At 34.4% G+C, this 24632-nt stretch overlaps 1 protein-coding gene across 3 annotated transcripts in view; it reads left to right on the top strand.

Moving 5' to 3' along the window:
• Positions 1-24632, top strand: part of LOC148939503 (protein Wnt-5b-like) — a 199038-nt gene that overhangs the window by 74103 nt on the left and 100303 nt on the right. For all 3 annotated transcript variants that reach the window (XM_089107088.1, XM_089107090.1, XM_089107091.1), the window contains exon 4: positions 23733-23913. In XM_089107088.1, coding sequence (XP_088963214.1) covers positions 23733-23913 — 181 coding nt within the window. The remainder of the gene's footprint in view (positions 1-23732; positions 23914-24632) is intronic.

Below are 24632 nucleotides of genomic sequence, written 5' to 3'. Positions count from 1 at the left end.
TACTAATGAAAATGAAAAAACCTTCCACTTCAGTTCATAATTTCTCAAAGATATAAAAAGTTTAAAGTTCAGTTCTAAATTTTTCTGTAGAAGATAGGAAAAGTTATACTAGGATTTTGATTATTTTCCAGTGAAGATAAAAAGTTTCACTTTAATTCTAATTGTCTTAAATTCAGTTCCGATTTTTTGCAAAGAGATGAAAAATTTAAAGTTCTGTTCCAAATATTTCATAGAAGATAGAAAAAGTTAAACATTGATTTTGAATCTTCGACATGAAGATTAGGTGCATCACTTTAATTCTGAGTTTTCTCAAAGAAGTGCAAAATGTTCAAGTTCTCTTCTGAATTTTCTTAAATATGATAAAAAAGATAACTTAATTCTGAGTGTTTCCAATGAAAATGAAAAAGCTACCACTTCAGTTCTTAATTTCTCAAAGACATAGGAAATTCAAAGTTCTCTTCTAATTTTTCCAAGAAAATAAAAAGCTTCCTCTTCAGTTCTGGTTTTTTCTCAAAGAGGTGAAAAATTTAAAGTTCTATTCTAATTTTAAATTAAATTTTAGCTCCTTTGTCTTATGGATTTACCCCTCAAATTTTTAAATTAGAAAATGAGTGCCTCGTTCTATTATTAAAAACAATAGTTCAAGCTCGTTCATCTAACCTCCAAAACAATAGGTTAGGTTAGGTATAAATAAATATTAATAAATAAATAGAAACATTTCTAAATGTTTAAGTTAGGTTAGGTTAGTTTAACTTATCGTGAGCGCTCATGATAAGTTAACCTAACCTTTTCTGGCGAGTATGGTTAGGTTAGGCTAGATTAAGTTAGGTTAGGTTAGGTTACGTTAAGTTAGGTTAGGTTAGCCTACGTACGCTTCACTTAGGTTAGCTTAGGTTAGGTTAGAGACAGTCAAAAAGTTAGGTGTATGATTAGGTTAGGTTAGGTTAGATTAAGTTAGGTTAGGTTAAGTTAGGCTAGGTTAGCCTACGTACGCGCGCGTACGTAGGCTAACCTAGCCTAACCTAACTTAACCTAACCTAACTTAATCTAACCTAACCTAATCATATATATATATATATATATATATATATATATATATATATATATATATATATATATATATATATATATATATATATATATATATATATAACATACACATACAGTACATTTTCACATAGTCATAGACAGATCGTCATATGCAACTCGACACGAAACATTCCAATGTAGCAACAAACAAACACAACTTAAAAACAATAGGGAAATTTTTTCCAAGACAGTGCAATTTAAATCGGTGAATATTTCGGCCATATGTCCAAGGGCCGTCTTCAGCACAACATTAAAGAAAAATTGCACTGTCTTGGAAAAAATTTCCCTATTGTTTTTAAGTTGTGTCTGTTTGATATGGAAAGGCAGTGTGATCTTCGTCAATATTTGCGTCTAGCTTATGGGGAGCAGTTGACCTATGATATTTTTTATTTTATTAGTTTAGGTACAAAACATGCAAATATTATTAATCAAAAAAATTTTTTTGAATCCTGCAGAAACAAAAATCTTATTCCAAAGTCTTTAAGATATAAACTATATCTATTCACTGAATTCTTTATGCTCAAATTTAATTAAAAATGATCTAACAAAATATTTTATTAAACCAATTGACAATAGTATTGAACCCGTTACAAAAAGGCCTTTAAGACTAGCTGCTAAAAAAGCAAGATTAGCTTAGAAAACTTGCAGTTAATAATTTCATTTTATTTCGTTTGAATGCGTTCATCCTCTCTCATCATTTTATTTATCAGTCCTGGTTGAACTTCGTTGAAGTAAGGATACTGGGGCTGTTTTAAAGGTTTTTTAAAAGCGTCTTTTAAAAAGCATTTTTAGTTTTAAACTTCGTATTTTAATGTAAGTTTGTTTATATATATATTTTTTCTTTAATGTTGTGCTGAAGAAGGCCTTTGGGCATAGGGTCGAAATATTCACCGATTTAAATTGCACGGTCTTGGAAAAAAAATTCCCTATTGTTTTTAAGTTTTAATTGTTTGATATGTAAAGGCAGTGTGGTCTTAGTCAATATTTACGTCTAGCTTATGGGGAGCAATTGACCTATGATATTTTCTATTTTATTAGTTTAGGTAAAAAGCATGTAAATATTATTAATCAACAAAAATTTTTAGAATCCTGCAGAAACAAAAATCTTATTCCAAAGTTTTTAAGAAATAAGGACTTATGAGAATATTTACTGAATTCTTTATGCTCAAATTTTATCAAAAATGATCTAACAAAATATTTTTACACCAATTGACAATAGTATTGAACCCGTTACAAAAATGCCTTTAAGACTAGCTGCTAAAAAAAGCAATATTAGCTTTGAAAGGTTGCAGTTAATAATTTCATTTTATTTCGTTTGAATGAATTCATCCTCTCTCATTATTTTATTATCAGTCCTGGTTGAACTTCGTTGAAGTAAGGATACTGGGGCTGTTTTAAAGTTTTTTTTTTTAAGCGTTTTTTAAAAAGCATTTTTAGTTTTAAACTTCGTATTTTAATGTAAGTTTGTTTTTATATATATTTTTTCTTTAATGTTGTGCTGAAGACGGCCCTTGGACATAGGGTCGAAATATTCACCGATTTAAATTGCACTGTCTTGGAAAAAATTTCCCTATTGTTTTTAAGTTGTGTTTGTTTGATATGGAAAGGCAGTGTGGTCTTCGTCAATATTTTTCCAATGTAGCAAATCTCAACCCAATGTTGTCTTTTACTGGCTCGTTGTTATTTCATATATTGAGCTGTCTTCAGCTGTTATCTTGCCTATACAGAGTTCTTTGGGTTAGACTGTATGTGTGGTTTACCTGTATGGCAAAACTTTGTCTGGCCTTAAACGTAAATGAAGCTATATTGAGACAGTTCATTGTGTTCAGTTCCGAAAGATAGTAAGATGAACTTGCAGTGAGCTTATTGAGATTATTATGCGCACCATGCACACCTTGATTAGGCACCCTGTGCTGATTGCGCACAAAAATTCCTTAGCAAAGACAAACTATTTGAGTACTGGCAAAAATGCAACAACATGAGGTTGGCCTCTTCCGTAATTTTTCTTTAATTTTTGTGAAATTTTAATTAGATAGTTCTTGATGATCTAATCACCCCCCCCCTCCTATTCTCTTGCCAAATAAGTTCCTCTTTATATGTTTGTCTTGGTCTTTTTTGAATATGCTTCTTCTATTCAAGATTAACAGAATTCCTGTTTTTCTGCCTCTTTTATTTCCTACTTAATCTCTAAGAGGTTTAGCTCTTTTTTATATGTACTACATTACTATCAGTTGTAAACTTTACTTTAAACGATTTTTTAATCCTCTTTTACTACTTTTTAACCATAAAGTAACTTTTCTTGTACAAGTTTTTAATCTAAGTTTTAATTACAGTACTTCTTTTTTGTCCAAAAGTCCAAAGCTTGTAACCTGTATCAGAATTTAAAAGTAATAATTACTTGTTGTTACTAGTTTATTCTTTAGTTGGTAGCACAATAAAAAAATGATGTCATAGAGCAGGGTTGCAACAGGCACTACATTTCTACTTGTATTTGTTTTTACCACTTATAAGTGTATCTAAAGAAATTAATGTTTGTTAATGATTTCCGTTAAAGTTAGTAAGTTTTGACAAATGTAACTTTTGAAGAACATTTCTGGTTTATTATTTTATTTAGGGCAGCTTTGTCAGTTTAGTACTAAACATGCAAAACATTTCTGAAGATAGTCCTTTTTCGGCTTGTAAGTCATTTTTTTTGGCTGGTAAGGTATTGACTTTTACAAAATTAATTGCCAACACTGGCAGAATTTTTTTTTTTCAATATCCAAGTTTGCTTCTTGTAGCTCTGGTTCCAACCCAGACGTTTCTTACCTTAAATTGACATGTTGAATTATTTATGCCCCTCCCATGTAAATGAATGACGTTAGGCATTTTCACAAAGGGGATCCTTTGCGTTTGATTTGTGTTTTAAGTCATTTCTGCTAGTCATTAAGTCATTTGTGTTTTAAGTCATTTTGGGTTTCTACCGACGGTTCTAAATTAAATTCTACTATGCTACCTATGGGTTTACCATCCTTTTTTTTGTCACTACAGCATAGAGGTAGAATGCCTTTGTAGCCTGTGGCCTAGATCCATCTTTATTTTTTCTTTTCCTTCGGTTAGCTGTCTTGCTAGTAGAAGGCTATCTTATACTCCGAACAGCACCACGTGGTTTATGGTTTTCTCACTGAGAATGAAAAAACAGGAATTTTCTCACTTGAAAAAACATGAATTTTCTCACTTTGATGGATGTTTTCTTGGACGGTTATTGGTGTTGGTCAATTTTTTTGATTTTTTTCATGGATGACAACAGTAATTAATGTCTGTTTTATGGTTTTTGTCAGTGATAATGAAAAAAGAGGAACTTTCTCACATTTATGGATGTTAACAACAATTTATTTTCCTGATTTATGGTTCGTTGTCAGTGAGAATGGAAAAACATGAATTTTCTCACATTGATGGTTGTTTCATGGACGGTTATGTGTGTTGGTCAATTTATTTGATGTTTTTCATAGATGACAACAGCAATTCATGTCTGTTTTATGGTTTTTGGCACTGAGAATGAAAAAACAGGAACTTTCTCACATTTATGGATGTTAACAACAATTTATTTTCCTGATTTATGGTTCATTGTCAGTGAGAATGAAAAAAATGAACTTTCTCACTTTAAGGGATGTTAAAAGGAATTTATGTCTGTTTTATGGTTTTTGTCAGTGAGAATGGAAAAACAGGAACTTTCTCACTTTTACGGTTGTTTTCTTGGATGGTTATGGGTGATGGTAAATTTATTTGATGTTTTTCATGGATGTCAATAGCAATTCATGTCTGTTTTATGGTTTTTGTCAGTGAGAATGAAAAACAGGAACTTTCTCACATTTATGGATGTCAACAGCAATTTATGTCTGTTTTATGGTTTTTGTCAGTGAGAATGTACATGCTCGACGCGAATGTTATGAGTTTCCAGGAAACCTGAGAAATTGATTTACATAATCGCTAGGGGAATGTATTGATTCACGAAGGGGGAATTAAGAAACATTATGGCTTCTTTAATCTTAGGTCTGAGGGATAAACGCTCTTTAGGTCAGAGAGAAAAATTAATATTCTATTTTTAAATATGACTTCATTGATCTTTAGTGTCAGGAATTAGAAATGACATCACTTGTTATCTTGGAATTATGCGGGAGTCTAAAGAGATAGAAATTCTATTTTTAAATACGGCTTCACTGAGCTTTTTTTGGAGGTTCATCTAACCTCCAAAACAATAGGTTAGGTTAGGTATAAATAAATATTAATAAATAAATAGAAACATTTCTACATGTTTAAGTTAGGTTAGGTTAGGTTAACTTATCATGAGCACTAATGATAAGTTAACCTAACCTTTTCTGGTGAGTATGGTTAGGTTAGGCTAGATTAAGGTAGGTTAGATTAGGTTAGGTTAAGTTAGGTTAGGCTAGCCTACGTACGCTTCACTTAGGTTAGCTTAGGTTAGGTGAGAGACAGGCAAAAAGTTAGGTGTATGATTAGGTTAGGTTAGGCTAGATTAAGTTAGGTTAGGTTAGGTTAAGTTAGGCTAGGTTAGCCTACGTACGCGCGCGTACGTAGGCTGACCTAGCCTAACCTAACTTAACCTAACCTAACTTAATCTAACCTAACCTAATCATACACCTAACTTTTTGCATGACTCTCACCTAACCTAAGCTAACCTAAGTGAAGCGTACGTAGGCTAACCTAACCTAACTTAACCTAACCTAATCTAACCTAGCTTAATCTACCCTAAGCTAACCTAACCATACTCGCCAGAAAATTTTAGGTTAACTTATAATGAGCGCTCATGTTAAGTTAACCTAACCTAACTTAAACATGTAGAAATGTTTCTATTTATTTATTAATATTTATACCTAACCTAACCTATTGTTTTGGAGGTTAGATGAACGATTTTGAACGATTGTCTTTAATAATAGAACGAGTCACTCATTTTCTAATTTAAAAATTTGATGGTTAAATAAATAATACAAAGGAGCTAAAATTAAATTTAAAATTATAATATAAATTTAAATTTTTAATCTCTTTGAGAAAAAACCAGAACTGAAGTGGAACCTTTTTATTTTCTTGGAAAAATTAGAAGAGAACTTTGAATTTTTTATGTCTTTGAGAAATTAAGAACTGAAGTGGAAGCTTTTTTCATTTTCATTGGTAAAATTCAGAATTGAGCTAACTTTTTATCTTCTTGAAGAAAATTCAGAAGAGAACTTGAACATTTTGCACTTCTTCGAGAAAACTCAGAATTAAAGTGATGCACATTTTCTTCATGTCGAAGATTCAAAATCAATGTATAACTTTTTCTATCTTCTATGAAAAATTTGGAACAGAACTTTAAATAATTCATCTCTTTGCAAAAAATCGTAACTGAATTTAAGAAAATTAGAATTAAAGTGAAACTTTTTATCTTCACTGGAAAATAATCACAATAATAGTATAACTTTTCCTATCTTCTACAGAAAAATTAGAACTGAACTTTAAATTTCTTATGTCTTTGAGATATTATGAACTGAAGTGGAAGGTTTCATTGGTAAAATTCAGAATTGAGCTAACTTTTTTCTCTTCTTTAAGAAAATTCAGAAGAGAACTTGAACATTTTGCACTTCTTCGAGAAAGCTCTGAATTAAAGTGGAGTTCCTTATCTTCATGTTGAATATTCACAATCAATGTATAACTTTTTGTATCTTCTATGAAAAATTTGGAACAGAACTTTAAATTTTTCATCTCTTTGAGAAAAATCAGAACTGAATTTAAGAAAAATTATAAATAAAGTGAAACTTTTGATCTTCATGGAAAATAATCACAATCATAGTATTACTTTTTCTATCTTTCATCTAAAAATTTAGAATAGAACTTTAAATTTCTTTATTTCATTGTGGAACTTAAAACTGAAGTGGAAGATTTTTATTTTCTCTGGAGAAATTAGAATTGAAGTGTGTTCTTTGGTAAAGTTCAGAAGAGAACTTGAACTTTTCTTCACTTCGTTGAGAAAATTTTAAATTGAACTAGAACTTTTTATCTTCCGTGAAAATATTCACAAGTATGATATTACTTTTTCTATCTTCCACCGAAAAATTTAGAATTGAACTTTAAATTTCTTTATGTCCTTGTGAAATAAAGAACTGAAGTGGAAGATTTTTATTTTCTCTGGTGAAATTAGAATTGAATTGTGTTCTTTAGTATAATTCAGAAGAGAACTTGAACTTTTCTTCACTTCGTTGAGAAAATTTTAAATTGAACTAGAACTTTTTATCTTCCGTGAAAATATTCACAAGTATGATATTACTTTTTCTATCTTCCACCGAAAAATTTAGAATTGAACTTTAAATTTCTTTATGTCTTTGTGAAATATAGAACTGAAGTCGAAGATTTTTATTTTCACTGGTGAAATTAGAATTGAATTGTGTTCTTTGGTAAAATTCAGAAGAGAACTTGAATTTTTCTTCACTTCGTTGAGAAAATTTTAAATTGAACTAGAACTTTTTATCTTCCGGGAAAATATTCACAAGTATGGTATTAATTTTTCTTGTTTCCACCGAAAAATTTAGAATTGATCTTTAAATTTCTTTATGTCTTTTTGAAATAAAGAACTTAATCCGAAGATTTTGATTTTATCTGGTGAAATTAGAATTGAATTGTGTTCTTTGGTAAAATTCAAATGAGAACTTGAATTTTTCTTCACTTCGTTGAGAAAATTTTAAATTGAACTAGAACTTTTTATCTTCCGGGAAAATATCCACAAGTATGGTATTACTTTTTCTATCTTCCACCGAAAAATTTAGAATTGAACTCTAAATTTCTTTATGTCTTTGTAAAATAAAGAACTTAAGTGGAAGATTTTTGTTTTCTCTGGAGAAATTAGAATTGAATTGTGTTCTTTGGTAAAATTCAGTAGAGAACTTGAACTTTTCTTCACTTCGTTGAGAAATTTTTAAATTGAACTAGAACTTTTTATCTTCCGTGAAAATATTCACAAGTACGGTATTACTTTTTCTATCTTCCACCGAAAAATTTAGAATTGAACTTTAAATTTCTTTATGTCTTTGTGAAATAAAGAACTGAAGTAGAAGATTTTTATTTTCTCTGGTGAAATTAGAATTGAATTGTGTTCTTTGGTAAAATTTAGAAGAGAACTTGAATTCTTCTTCACTTCGTTGAGAAAATTTTAAATTGAACTAGAACTTTTTATCTTCCGGGAAAATATTCACAAGTATGATATTACTTTTTCTATCTTCCACCGAAAAATTTAGAATTGAACTCTAAATTTCTTTATGTATTTGTGAAATAGAGAACTGAAGTGGAAGATTTTTGTTTTCTCTGGAGAGATTAGAATTGAATTTTGTTCTTTGGTAAAATTCCGAAGAAAACTTGAACTTTTTTATCTTCTTTGAAAAATTTTAAACAGTGTTTTAAATTTTTCATCTCTTCGAGACAGATCTAAACTAAAGTTGAAAATTTTTAGATTATTTGGAAAAATAGAAATGATCAATAACTAATTTCTTTTTCATTGAGAAAATTCAGAAGAGAACTTGAACTTTCCTTGACTTCGTTGAGAAAATTTTAAATTGAACTAGAACTTTTTATCTTCCGGGAAAATATTCACAAGTATGGATCTTCCACCGACAAATTTAGAATTGAACTTTAAATTTCTTTATGTCTTGGTGAACTTAAAACTGACATGGAAAATATTTGGAGCCGAACTTTAAATTTTTTCATCTCTTTGAGAAAAGTCGGAACTGAATTTAAGAAAATTTAGAATTAAAGTGAAACTTTCTATCTTCATAGAAAATAATCACAATCATAGTATAACTTTTCCTATCTTCTATGGAAAAATTTAGAACTGAACTTTAAATTTTTTATGTCTTGGTGAACTGACGTGGAAGCTTCACCTACGAAAAACTAAGAAACCTTAGCTCAGAAAAGCCTGAAATAGCCAACTACTCATCCCAAACTAGAAGTTTCAGACAACAAACACCTATGAGGGACTAAGAATCCTAGCTCTGAAAAGTCCAAAAAAGCAAACTACACCTCCCAAATCATAATTTTCTGAAAGCACACACCTATGAAATGTTAAGAAATCTAGCTCAGAAAAGTCAAAAATAGCAAACCACTCATTCCCAAATCATAGGTTTCAGTCAACACACACCTACGAAAGGCTAAGAAATCCAGATCAAAAAAGTCAAAAAATAGCAACCCACACATCCCAAATCATAGGTTTCAGATACCACACACCTACGAAAGACTAAGAAATCTAGTTATGAAAAGTCAGAAATAGCAAATTGCATACCTCAAATGATAAGTTTCAGACAACACACACCTATGAAATACTAAGAAAACTTAGCTCAAAAAAGCCTGAAATAGCAATCTATTCATCCAAAAATATTGGTTTCAGAAAATAGACACCTATGAGGGACTAAGAATCCTAGCTCTGAAAAGTCTAAAAAGCAAACTACAAATCCCAAATCATAATTTTCTGACAGCACACACCTATGAAAGGCTAAGAAACCTAGCTCAGAAAAAGTCAAAAATAGCAAATTAACCATCCCAAATCATAGGTTTCTGACAACACATACCTATGAAAGGCTAAGAAACCTAGCTCAGAAAAGTCAAAAATAGCAACCCAACCATCCCAAATCATTGGTTTCAGACAACACACATCAACGAAAGACTAAGAAATCTAGCTTAGAAAAGCCCGAAATAGTAATTTACATATCCCAAATCATAATTTTCAGACAAAATTCACCTACGAAATACTATGAAACCTTAGCTTAGAAAAGCCTGAAATAGAAAGTTCCACACCTCAAATCATAAGTTTCAGACAACACACACCTACGAAATACTAAGAAACCTTATCTCAGAAAAGCCTGAAATAGAAAACTACTCATCCCAAACTATAGGTTTCAGACAACAAACACCTATGAGGGACTATGAATCCTAGCTCTGAAAAGTCCAAAAAGCAAACTACAAACCCCAAATCATAGGTTTCAGACAACACACACCAACGAAAGACTAAGAACCTTATATCCCAAATCATAGGTTTCAGTCAACACACACCAACGAAAGACTAAGAAATCTAACTTAGAAAAGCTCGAAATAGTAATTTACGTATCCCAAATCATAAGTTTCAGACAACATTCACCTACGAAATACTATGAAACCTAAGCTCAGAAAGGCCTGAAATATCAAATTAGACACCTCAAGTCATAAGTTTCAGACAACACACACCTACTAAATACTAAGAAACCTTAGCTCAAAAAAGCCTGAAATAGCAAACTATTCATCCCAAACTATAGGTATTCAGAGAACAAACACCTATGAGTAACTAAGAATCCTAGCTCTAAAAAGTCTTAAACGCAAAACTACAAATCCCAAATCATAGGTTTCAGACAACACACACCAAGGAAAGACTAAGAAATCTAGCTTAGAAAAGCCCAAAATAGTAATTTACATATTTCAAATCATAAGTTTCAGTCAACACACACCTACGAAAGGCTAAGAAATGCAGCTCTGAAAAGTCAAAAATAGCAAACTACTAATCCCAAACTATAGGTTTCAGACAACAAACACCAACGAAAGACTAAGAAATCTAGCTCAGAAAAGTCAAAAATAGTAATTTACATATCTCAAATCATAAGTTTCAGTCAACACACACCTATGAAAGGCTAAGAAATCCAGCTCAGAAAAGTCAAAAATAGCAAACTACTCATCCCAAACTATAGGTTTGAGACAACAAACACCTATGAGGGACTAAGAAATCTAGCTCAGAAAAGCCCGAAATAGTAATTTACATATCCCAAATCATAATTTTCTTACAACATTCACATATGATATACTAGGAAAGCCCAGCTCATAAATGTCTGAAATAGCAAACTACTCATCCCAAACTAGAAGTTTCAGACAACAAATACCTATGAGATACTAAGAATCCTAGCTTTGAAAAGTCAAAAAAGCAAACTACACCTCCCAAATCATAATTTTCTGACAACACACAACTATGAAAGGGTAAGAAATCCAGCTCAGAAAAGTCAAAAATAGCAAACCACCCATCCCAAATCATAGGTTTCAGACAACACATACCTATGAAAGACTAAGAAATCCAACTCAGAAAAGTCAAAAATAGCAACCCATACACCCCAAATCATAGGTTTCAGACAACATACATCAACGAAAGCCGGGGCCGGGGGAGGGCCTTTGGGGGTCTGGGGGGGCCCTTGAGGGCTGGGTGGTCTTTTTGGAGCTTGGGGGGACCTTTGACGACCCGGGGCTTCCTTCGGGGTTGGGTTAGGGGGATCGGAACCCTTTGGGGTTGGGGATAGAGGACCTCACGACACTGTTCAAATGGAACTTGTGTATTATAACCACCACAGAGTTTCACCCTCAAATCCACTTCTAAAATCTCTTCAAAAATCATCTTTTAAAATGTCTCTAACTGTTTCGCCGAAATAATTCCCTAAAATAATAATTTGTTAAGAAAAGATATAATAAAGCCTTAAAAAAGTATTAAAATGGTGGCTCAGGAGCCTTTGGGCTGCCGGGGGCCTGGGGAGGCGGTCCTTCTGTGTCTCAATGCACAAAAAAAATATTAAAAAATGGGGGAGGGAAGGGGAGGGGAGAGGGAGGAGGGGGGAGGAGGGGGAGGAGGGGAGCGAGAGGGGAAGGTTAGGAGGGGGAGGAGAGGGAGGGAGAGGGAGTGGGGCCCTTTGGGGCCCAAGGGGGGGGAGGGGGCCTTTGGGGCTTGGGGGGGTGTCCTTTGGGGTCTGGGGGACCCTTGAGGGCCGGGTGGCCCTTTGGGAGCTTGGGGGGACCTTTGAGGACCAGGGGCTTCCTTCGGGGTTGGGGTGGGGGGATCGAAGCCCTTTGGGGTTGGGGATAGAGGAATTCACGACACTGTTCAAATACAACCTGTGTATTATAACGACCACACTCAAATCCTCTTCTAAAACCTCTTCTAAAATCATCTTTTAAAATGTCTCTAACTGTTTCGCCGAAATAATTCCCATAAAATGTCTAAAACAGTTTCACCCAAATAATCCCTAAACGTAATCTCAGCGTGTTCCTTTTGTTTTTGGCATCCCTGCTTTGTCACATTTCAAATTTCTAGGAAACCCTTTCCTACGTTAATCCCTTCATCTCATAAATGTTCCTAGCTACACTATTAAGGTTTCGTTAGAATATCAATTTATCTCTCCGACTTAAAGCTCAGTGAAGCCGTATTTAAAAATAGAATTTCTATCTCTTTAGACTCCCGCATAATTCCATGATAACAAGTGATGTCATTTCTAATTCCTGACACTAAAGATCAATGAAGCCCTATTTAAAAATAGAATATTAATTTTTCTCTCTGACCTAAAGAGCGTTTATCCCTCAGACCTAAGATTAAAGAAGCCATAATGTTTCTTAATTCCCCCTTCGTGAATCAATACATTCCCCTAGCGATTATGTAAATCAATTTCTCAGGTTTCCTGGAAACTCATAACATTCGCGTCGAGCATGTACATTCTCACTGACAAAAACCATAAAACAGACATAAATTGCTGTTGACATCCATAAATGTGAGAAAGTTCCTGTTTTTCAAATTCTCACTGACAAAAACCATAAAACAGACATGAATTGCTGTTGACATCCATGAAAAACATCAAATAAATTAATCAACACCCATAACCATCCAAGAAAAGAACCATAAAAGTGAAAAAGTTCCTGTTTTTCCATTCTCACTGACAAAAACCATAAAACAGACATAAATTGCTGTTGACATCCATAAATGTGAGAAAGTTCATGTTTTGTCATTCTTACTGACAAAGAACCATAAAACAAACATAAATTTCTGTTAACATCCATAAATGTGAAAAAGTTCCTGTTTTTTCATTCTCACTGACAAAAACCATAAAACAGACATAAACTACTGTTGACATCCATGAAAATCATCAAAAAAATTTAACAACACACATAACCATCCATGAAACAACCATCAGTGTGAGAAAATTCATGTTTTTCATTCTCACTGACAACGAACCATAAAACAGACATAAATTGCTGCTAACATCCATAAATATGAGAAAGTTCCTCTTTTTTCATTATCACTGACAAAAACCATAAAAAAGACATTAATTACTGTTGACATCCATGAAAAACATCAAATAAATTGACCAACACCCATAACCGTCCAAGAAAACATCCATCAAAGTGAGAAAATTCATGTTTTTTCAAGTGAGAAAATTCCTGTTTTTCCATTCTTAGTGAGAAAACCATAAACCACGTGGTGCTGTTCGGAGTATAAGATAGCCTTCTACTCTTGCTCTGTGTTGTTTTGACGGTTTTCATTAAGTAATATACACGACAGAAAAAAATATTCTCTAAAATTAGGCAAAGAGCTATATTAAAACTAAAGGGCACCCTAGACGGTCAATCATTTTGATCAAAAGCTTCCGTCAATTAATTGATAAAAGCATGATTGACCGTCTACGAACCGATTGCTTTTCTTTATATCAATCACCGTCAACGCTTGACTCAAGCGTCAAACAGGCTCCTAAATGGTCAATCATGCTTTAATCAATTGATTGACGGAAGCTTTTGATCCAAATGATTGATCATCTAGGGTGTCCTTAAAGGCGAGCAGAGATAAAGTCATATAATAATTCAGACTTAAAAGGGAAAGAAATAAATAAAAATCAATAAGTGAAATCCATAACAAACAGAAGTTATCAGGAATAATCAAGTGAAATGAACAAAAATTACAACAAACATGAGTAGTATTATCCCTTCCCCAAGCCTTTCAAGGGCTAGAGCGTCATTTGCACTTCACATTTTTGGACAGAACGTATTTTTTTTTAATTTTCCCTAAACAAAGACTTCCATTGACCCAAAAGCTTACGCATATATGTTAAAGGTCTCTAGAAAAACTTGTTACTCCTTTTTTTTTAAGATAAACCAATATTTAGGAGACACGAATGTACAGTCACTCCTATCCAATTCCTTAAATTTAATACCCGATATCCCCTTGCCCTCCCCAAACACTCTCTGAAAGCTTTAGTTCAACTTCTGCAGTCATTCACAAGCAATTACACAAACACTATTTTCATAGTATGGGTGAGCATACAGACTCTTAATTTACCTCCCTACTTCACCAGAAATAGATCGATACATGCTTTCTGTCGATTTGTCATGCTTTCTGTCGATTCACAAGCAATTACACAAACACTATTTTCATAGTATGGGTGAGCATACAGACTCTTAATTTACCTCCCTACTTCACCAGAAATAGATCGATACATGCTTTCTGTCGATTTGTCTTTTCTCACCCCCCCCCCCCAAGTCAGAATCCGAGATTCACTTGGCCATTAGACACTGTCTGGAAATTTCAACTTCTGCAAAGCTGTTCCTGAGATATTGCTGAAACGCTTGTCAATATAAATAGCAAACGCTATGCTAGAGCAATTGCAAGTAGTTTATTTTGGAAATCTCGCTAGGGATACAGGAGTAAATTTCAATTCCCATAGGGGACTAGGGTGCAAAAAAGTTTAGGTGGACGTTTATGGAGTCACAGTACTTTAGTTCTCCCCCAATCAGTATCTGATGTCCCTTTACCTCTTCTCCTTTTCTTCTCATACACCACCTGAAAGTTCTAACTCCATCCCCGTCGCCGGTCCTGGAAAATTGCATATATACTACGTTAATAACCTGGATGTACATAGTGTCTTTTCGTTTCACTCTCCTCTCTCATCCTAGTCATAGTTCAACATTCCCTTTTCAACATTCCTTGAAAGTTTCAAGGGGATGCCCCAAGCCGTTCCCCAGATATTGCCGATACCCATTTTGATACCCTCGCAACACACAATGCCTTTTTATCTACGTCACTACTTACTTGCACACAGAATATAGATGCATAGGAGCTTATATTGCCAAGTCTGTCTGGATCAGGTTGAACAAAATGGCTATCTCAAATTTTGATTTGAAGTTTTTGGGGAATAATGGGAGTGGGGGGGCATTTGCCCTCCGATCACTTTCGACTAATGAAAAAGGCACTAGTCCTCTCAATTTCCATTCTAATAAACCCTTTTTGAAGCTTGTACGACAAAACTTTCTATAAAAACCTTATATGCCCCAAGGGCATAACTTACTACCCTTGTCCTGAGGGCTATGGGGGGGGGGTGTAGTTATCCTCAAAGACATAATTTCCAGACCTTTCAACTACGTTGAAGAAAATGGCCATATCAAAATGTTGATCACAAATGTTTGGGGAAATGAGGGATATTGGGGGGTGATTCTCCCTCACATTACTTTCCACTATTTAAAAGGGCAATAGCCCTCTCAATTTCTAATCGAGTGGGCCTTTTTTGAAGTTTTTACCACACCGCTTTCTATAAAAACCTTATTTTCCCCCATATCATAACTTTCAACCTTAGTACTGACGTCTGTGGGGGGGGGGGGTTCATACTCAAAAACATAATTTCCAGACCCTTCAACTACGTTCAACAAAATAGTTATCAAAATGTTGATCGGAAGTGTTTGGGGAAATGATGGGCGTTGGGGGGGGGGGGGGGCATTCGCCCTCCGATCGCTTTTGACTATTAATAAGGGCACTAGCTCTCTCAATTCCCAATTGAATGAACCCTTTTTGAAGTTTCTACGAAAACACGTTCTATAAAAAACCATACATGACCCAGGGCATAACTTACAACTTTTGCCCTGGGGACTGTGGGGGGGGTTTGTCGTCCTCAAATAAATAATTTCAGGGCCTTTCAACTACGTTTAACAAAATGGCTCTCTCAATAATTTTGATTGTATGTGTACGGAGAAATGCTGGGCGTGAGAGGGGGGTTAGATGCACTCCAATTACTTTCGACTATTAGAAAGGGCACTAGCCTTTTCAATTTCAAATCGAATGAGCCTTTTCTGAAGTTTCTACGACAACGCTTTCTGTAAATACCCAATATGCCCCCAGGGCATAACTTACAACCCTCCCTGGGGGCCTTGGGAGGGTTGTCAACCTCAAAGATGTATTTTCCAGAACTTTCAACAACGTTGAACAAATGGCTATCTCAAAATTTTGATTGGATGTGTTTGGGGAAATGGTGGGCGTGAGAGAGGGTTAGTTGCACTCCAATAACTTTCGACTATTAGAAAGGGCACTAACCTTTTCAATTTCTAATTGAATGAGCCTTTTCTGAAGTTTCTACGACAACGCTTTCTATAAATACTTTATATACCCTCAGGGCATAACTTGCAACCCTTGCTTTGAGGGCTGTTGGGGAAGTGTCATCCTAAAATACATAATTTCCCGACCTTTCAACTACGTTGAACAGAATGGCTATCTCAAAATTTTTATTGGATGTGTTTGGGGAAATGGTGGGCCTGAGAAGAGGGATTAATTGCCCTCCAATCACTTTTGGACTCTTAAAAAGGGCACTAGCCCTTTCAATTTTCATTGGAATGAGCCCTTTCTGAAGTTTCTACGACAACTCTTACCATAAATACCCAATATGCCCCCAGGGCATAACTTAAAACCCTTGTACTGAGGGCCTTGGGGGGGGGGGTGTCATTTGCAAAGACCTAATTTTCAGAACTTTCAACTATGTTGAACAAAATTACTATCTCAAAATTTTGATTGGATGTATTTGGGGAAATGGGGGGCCTGAGAGGGGGGGGCTAGTTGCCCTCCAATCACTTTTGACTATTAAAAAGGGATACTAGCCCTTTCAATTTCCAATCAAATGAGCCCTTTTTGAAGTTTCTACGACAACGCTTTCTATAAAAACCGTATATGCCCCCAGGGCATAACTTATAAGCCTTGCCTCAAGGGGTCTGGGGGGGAGTTTCATCCTCCAAGACATAATTTCCGGATCTTTCAACTACGTCGAAAAAATGGCTATCTCAAAATTTTGAAGAAATGTGTTTGAGGAAATAGTAGACGTGGAAGGGGTGTTATTTGCCTTTCAATCAATTTGGCTATTAAAATGGGCACAAGCCCTTCCAATTTTCAATCAAATGAGCTGTTTTCGAAGTTTCTACGACAACTTCTTCGATACGAAGTGCCCTGGTCTAAAAGAAAAAAAATATTTGTCATAAGCGCTGCTTATGACAAATCAGTTAAAGTAGGGGGAAATCACTTTACTGAGCGGGCTGCAAACCACTTTCAAATATGAATACAGAAAAAAACAAGTAAAAGGAACTCTAAATGAATAGAACCAAGAAAAGGAGAAACTGCCTTCACTTCTGCCTTGGTTGTTTCAGTTATCCCCCCCCCCCATATAAGATGATGAAATAATGAAGACTGAAATAATGCTCTTTCCTGTTGGAAAAGATAATAGTACTATAATAATATAGTTTCCTAAGCTGTTAAGTCATCTACAAAAACTGATGTGTACAATAAAAATACTGGTGGCAAAATATAAATATAAACAAAATCAATAAATTTGAACTTACTACAGCAATTTAATTTATTTAAACCAAGACATAAGAAAAGAATGAATGAATGATTTAAACGAAAGAATGAAAATGCTTATATCTTTCTGAAGTTGGGGCTATACTAATTTTGTTTTTTACGAATTTGTTAATATGAACTCTTTTACATATAAAGTAGTACGAAATTAATCTGTTCACGTTTCTCTTTTTTCCAACCACACCCAAGCTAGGGTATGACACAGGTTTGTGACTATCAGGTTTTTATGGCATTCTGCTCTTCAGAAAAGATAAAACATAAGAACATATAAGGAATACCAATTATACAAGTCGAAACTCGAGACCCTGTCATCAAAATCTTGGTCAATAATTTGTAGATCTTAAGGCATTGCTATCCTATAATTGGGGAGGCGGATGGATTTCTTTACACAGGATTTAGTAAGCCTTTGTGAGATTTGAAAAATGCTTGGGTATTCTTAATCAGATAGTGGTATCTTTTGGCTGTCTTTGTAAGAAAAATGGCGATTATTGAACGGGTATACATTATTAAAAGGATTGGGTTTCACTTGGATTTCTTACGATAAAGCTCTACAATGGCGTCAATTGGGATGGGGGAGGGGTTGGTTAAATTCCCCCTTCGTTTTTTACTCCCCCCTAGATTTTGAAAAATACTTTTTTGGTGTTTTCATTTAAAAAATGTCATTTTTGCTATTTCAATTGAAAAAATGGAAAAAAGACTGTAAAATTTCCTTCCCCTTTAGATTTCAAAAGTGAACTTCCCCATCTCCCATATCTTTGTAAATTGACGCCACGGAAGCTCTAGATCAGTGGTTACCAAATGGTTTTTGGCCATGCCCCCTCTAGGCATTTCTAAAATCCTGATGTCCCCCTTGTGATATTTAGATTTTTCTATTCAAAATTACGAATATTCACCTAAAGCAAGCTTATAAGGACATGAACTTCATATCTCTTTTGGGGGTCATCCTCTAGGCATTTTCATAGTAATGAAAATATTTTCTGAATACAAAATTTGTCTTTTCTTCAACGCAAATCTTTTTGCTCTTTAAATACATTTGAAAGTGATGTATTTCACATGAAACATGTTTTTTCTTAAAAATAAGGCTCTAAAATATAGACGCAAAATTCTAAAGTATGTAACACCTGCCCGTGGTTGGGAATCACGGCTCTAGTTGAAGGGTTTTTTCTATCTTGGAAAGTAATTGAGTTAGGTGGATGGAACTTTCAGGAAATGGTCCAGCGCCTAATTTATGCTCCAGAAACACCTTTTGGAGTGTCCACCACTACCCCCTTATTTTCTAAAGGGTACTAACATTTTGTGAACTAGGGCAAATTTTCTTTTATAAATGTGAAACTTTCTTAAATAGATCTATACCACAAATGAGTTTAAAAGAAAGTGGTTTGCCGTTTTTTTTCTATTGATTTATAAGGTTTTTAAAAAGCTTGAAAATATGTGCCTAAAATTCGGAAAAAAATACTTATACCGCTCAAAATTCCACTAAATTTATAGCATTTCGGTTTTTAAAATCTAAAGTCGGGAAGTAGGCTCAAACCAAAACTAAGGAAAAATACATTATTTTCCAAATATAAGACCTCTAATAGCGTAGCTCGGAATAATGAGGCGTTCTTGGTCTTCAAATAACATGAAAGAACAATGTTTTTCTGACGAAAGTCAAGAACATAATTGGAAAATAAGATAAGACAAATCTAGTTCTTTCCTGAAAACACAAAACTCACGCAAACAATCAAGAATATTGCTTTAGAAGCTTAAAGTCATCAAGGTGCCTGTGAAACAGCAGACTAATTTTTTGAAAAAGAAAGGGATTAACTATACAAACAAGTAATTAGAGCTAAGTGCATCGATATTTTGCAACGTTTAAATATTAGTGTAAGAAATGAAATATTACATTCAACCAATAGCGCTTGATACTATTATTATAATATTACTATTTCATATTATCATTTAAATTTGTACTCATTCAGTCAATTTATCTGGACGTTTTTGCCAAACTAGCGGTTAGGTAAACAGTTTTTGATATTCGTGCTGAATAATGCCAAAAAAAGTGGTTACCCGAACTAGGTGAAGTTAGGCGTTCCAGATGTTTAATGCGTGAGCCACCTATAGTCACACTAGTGAAAAAAAAAAAATCAGAATTAAAGTGGCAACAATGAATCCCCTTCAAAGCTCAGAGAGTTGAGCTATTTTCAACTTTCAAGCATAAACTTCTTGGCTGGCATATCGAAGGGACATGACATATACAGTAGCTAAGGCATAATTTTTGAAGTTCAAAAAGATAAGGCTTGGCAAGTTTCAACTGTTCCAGCGGAACGTTGGACTATCCTTTAACCGTTGCATGGAAAAGATCCTCTTTTATTTTAGTGGTTGTTTTTTTATAAGTTGTTTTTATTTATTCGAGTGCATTTTAACGGTTTATCTTTATTCTTCTGTTTTTGCATTGATGACGGTAGAGTGGAGCTCTCGGCTGAAACATTTGCACTCTTTTTTCATTTTCACTTGCTGGAAATATCCTAGTCTTTCCTTCTTTACGAATACCTATTTTCTCATCTTGTCGGGTTTAGCCAGTGTGGTCTCAGGAAGTATCTGGAACATAAGTTTTTCTACCTTTGTCAGGAGTCTGGTAAAGGATGCAAAGTAATAACGTTAGCAAATGATACTATGGAGCAAATTAGTGTTGACAATTACTTTTCCGACCAATTTTTTGCCATTTTTTTTCTGTCTTTACAGTATAAACCAGTAAAATCGGAGAACAACATATATTATTAGAATTGCATAGTTTTTTTAATCAACAATTGTGGGTTCAGTGTAGGTCAGCCATAAGTTAGCTTAATACTTAGTTGATTATTTAAGAGTAGTACTCTATGTAATCTGTGAAGTATAGTCACCTGCAAGGCTGAAGATGCATGATCTTGCTTACCGGATGAGCAGCCCAAGCACGCTGAAACGCTCTCGATGAATGCATACGTATCAAGAAAATTTTCATGCCACACACGTTGCTAAAAATACGAGTGTAGAAACGACTTAATGGAACATCTGCCCTAAAAACTAGTTACAAATTTTCTTAAACAAATATGAAGTATTCTGCAATATTTGCGCACTCACTGACGTCAAAAGTCTAAATTTGTCAAGTTTGTCTCTTCCACCATAAAGTTTAGTAAAAACATGTTAAAAACAGTAACACCAACCATGTTAAAACAAGCACGCTAAGCAAATAAAATCGTAAACTCCTGTTATTTTTAGCAAATAAATTAAATCCTGTTATTAGCAAATAAATACATTTAAACTCCTGTTATTTTGCTTCTTTTAAACTTGTTTGAACAAATCAGTGGCTGTAATTCAACAGGCCCTAAGCAAAATTTTTTGTCAAACTGTGATTTACAGCTTGCTCCTTTCAACTTACTAGAATCTTTCGATTTTTCAAATCCATTTTCCTGAGCCACAAACCACTAATATCAATACTATCCTGTTAGCTTTATTTATTCATGATCATGACCCCCCCCCCTCTTTTAGATCTGAGACAAAAGATGTCTTAAAGTACCAAGGACATCAAAATAAAAGCGTTTTTATTTCGGTCTATTCATACCTGAAAGAAGACATTTTTTAGGATTTTTATTTTGGCTGTTTCGAAATTGTTAGGGCAAGTTTATTTTTTTATTTTTGCTGGTTTATCATTCATATTTTCTTTTGATTTAATTCGGCTCCTTCTGCTATCAAAAACTGTCTGACTCAATATCGAGGTTTTTTATTTAAAAATTAAATTCCCGATATTACCTGATTGTTTAAGATATATATGGTTGTATAAGTTTCCACTTAACCATTTCAAACAATTAAATTTAATTTTCATTGTCCTTAGTACTTTCAGAAAGGTGAGTTAGAACGGCACCAAACAAGCACCTTTTGGCAAGGCCGTACCCAGGATTTTTTTTCGGAGGGGGTTTTATTCAAAGATTTTTTTTTTCGTGTGGGGGGGGGGGTTACACAAAAAAACTCAAAAAACACATACGAAATTGGTTTATATCCATTTTTGTTACGTTTTTACGAGTCAAAAACTATTTTGGAGGGGTTAAAACCTCCCTAACCCCCCCTCTGTGCACGGCCTTGCCTTTTGGTGCTTGTCTGGTGCAAAGACCTCTTTAGGCAAGCCTTTTTCGTGGTTTGACTTGGAAGAGAATGACATGTCTTAGATCATTATAATTGAAATTATCACGATTATTGAGACACGTAGTTTTGCAATCACAAACGGCAGATGGGGTGTCGGATAATCCTCTGATCTTTCGGGAGTACTCAGCACTGCTAACTCAAATGTGTTATATGATATTTGGGCAAAATCTCAATTGTAAACACTCTCAATTGTAAACACTATCTTATATGGTTATCACGATATTTAGATTTTTTTGTCCAAAATGCTTGGTATCCTCTTTCATCATTCTCATGAACAGTTGGAAAATATATGTTCTGATATCTACTTAGTTTGTATTGCATTTTGGATTGGATGTCAAAAAAAACTTTTTTGCGCACACAGCTGGTACATAAATAACATTTAAAGGACGCAAAACATATTTTTCGGTTTTTCTGCTCTCCTGAAAAATGTAACTTCTGTAAAATAATGTCTTTCGAGTTACCGGAGGGGAACTCTCAAACAGGTAGAAGAGTAGCTACCCATCGTATTTAATGAACATATTCCTCAGAAGCTCAATTGTTGCAGTAGGATTTTGTCCTGTACTTTTAAGCCTAAAAATGAGTGCAATCTACTTGCGCTCTAAATGCGTTGTCCCACACGAAAGAACTAAAAAGAACACGTACAAACGACTTCACCGATAATAAAGGTTAAAGTCACTTGACACTATGCTGAAAAGTTTGAAAGATACCAGCTACCATTCATTAGATTTTCGAAGAAAATAAATCCAGATTGACTTCCTAAAATCTCTTTGCAAAGCACCGTAGACGGAGCCTTGTACTCGGCCCCTTGAAAGATCAGAAAAGGGATAGGATTTGCGGGTCATAAGATATTGCAACTCTGTCACGAGATACACTGGAAGAATTTGTTGATTGGTGGCGAGAATGCACCCCAATACGTCATTTGAAGTCGGATGAAACTGGATGAAATTGGATGAAATGTGGTTCTTAAAACACCTGTAACATTTTTTATAACCATAATTTATACTACTACTAACAATTCACTGCAGCACCAAGCCACCTGAAGCCAGCACAGCTACGCACGCTCCTCCTCCGTCTCCATTCTATTCAAAGTCTCCCTCTTTACACCATCTCAAAAAGTTCCTATTTCTCTTAAATCTTTCCTTACGACATTTTCCCACCCCAATCGGGGACGGGATGCTTTTCGTTTGACCCTAGACAGTTTGCCGACAAGGACGATCTTCGGCAAACTAAAAGTTATGCCATTTAGTTTAACTCCCTTTGAATTACCACGGTAAAAAAATATCCCAGCTATAGTTTTCAACTACTTTTCCTTTTATGATACAGAGCTGAAAACCAAAAAGGTTTTAATAGCACCGTCTCGAAGTCCACTACATTTCAAAAATAAAATAATTTCCCGATCTTCAAATAAGGCATTTGAACTATAGAGTACTAATGTAAATTTACAACATCTGCTTTTCAATTTTTAGATCGGAGCTGTCACTCCTGCACAAGCTCTCTATAAATTCTATTGGCCTCAATAATTCTGGCCAGGGCCGTCACGTATGGGGAGGGGGGGAGACCCCCCCCCAATGTTTTTGGTCAATTGGTAAAAAAAAAAATAATTCGGTTAAATTCTTTGTTCGGTTCAATAAAGACCACGAAAATACTGACACGTCATCTACAGAAATTTCGAACTTGGTCGGTAAACGGAGCAGTTTTACCGACTCCTGCCGTGATTTTATAGATGGTGCCACAACTTGCTATTTGGTTAAGTAAATAGCATTAAAATAGTGACATGGTATGTACCGAAATCTCAATCTCGGTTGCTAAATGCAGCGGTTTTACCGACTCCCGCAGTGATTTTACGTATTATATTCGAAACGGACATTATGCTAATTATTGACAAAAAAATCGGTAAAAATGACCAGCCAGTCGGTGAAATCTCTTGCTCCATCCCCCCCCCCCGCCGCCCCGAACATTTTGGCTAGTAATGACACTGATTCTGGCTTCATACCTGTTATTTTACTATATCAGTATTTTTTTTTACTTTTAGGGAGTCGAGAAGCTGGGTTTGCTCATGCCGTAGCAGCTGCAGGTGTTGTTTACGCCGTTTCAAGAGCGTGCAGAGAAGGGCAGCTCTCTTCGTGTGGCTGTTCCAGGGCTTCAAGGCCAAAATCACTTAATAAGGAATGGATTTGGGGAGGGTGTGGAGATAATGTGGAATATGGATATAAGTATGTTAAATCCTTTAATCCTGCATTTCACAACTTAATATTTTTATTTGTTAATATTTTCTATATTTATATATATAGTTATATTTATATATATAGTTATGTTTATATATGAATATATTTATATATATTTATATATATGTTTATATATTTTTGACACTGCTCTTTGTAGTTTTTTTAACATTATTTGAGTAGTTTTAACTCTAAACATTTAATAACAAAACAAATAAAGCTATATAGAGTTAAAGGACACTGGTAGCTAAGTTATTCCTGGTGTAAAAAAAATGAAAATAAAATAGTTGGCCTCTACAAAGAAATGAAATGAACTAAGTTGGAACTAGGTGTCGTTACTGGTGGAATCTATTCTTCCATATTTTTTATTTTAGGAGCTTCATGATGGTCTAGAGGTAGCATCTTGGCACTTAGTAAAGCTATACATTTTGATGTTTACCCGTCTAGACTGATTTTTTACAAGTAAGCTTATAAGGTCGCTCGTTAGAAAAGGAACAATTATTGTAAAATTCAATTTGTTTTATGTGCTAGTCTCCGTTATTTGCCGTTTTGACAACGCTGTTCTGGTACTACTTGCTTATTTTTGCACTTTCCACTCGTGCACATTGCTTCCACCTCTTCAAGCAGAGCAAAACCCAGAAACTGAACCAGGCAGCCAAAAAAAAAATAAATGAAAATTAAGAAGCACAGAGTCAGATTTGTAGGTAAGA

Source organism: Artemia sp. Qi Xiang Cuo, chromosome 21 (assembly GCF_049724085.1).
Source record: "Artemia sp. Qi Xiang Cuo chromosome 21, ASM4972408v1, whole genome shotgun sequence".
Classification (NCBI taxonomy): Eukaryota; Metazoa; Arthropoda; class Branchiopoda; order Anostraca; family Artemiidae; genus Artemia; species Artemia sp. Qi Xiang Cuo.
The sequence above is the reverse complement of the archived record's forward strand: the minus strand, read 5'-3'. Positions and strand labels throughout refer to the sequence as shown.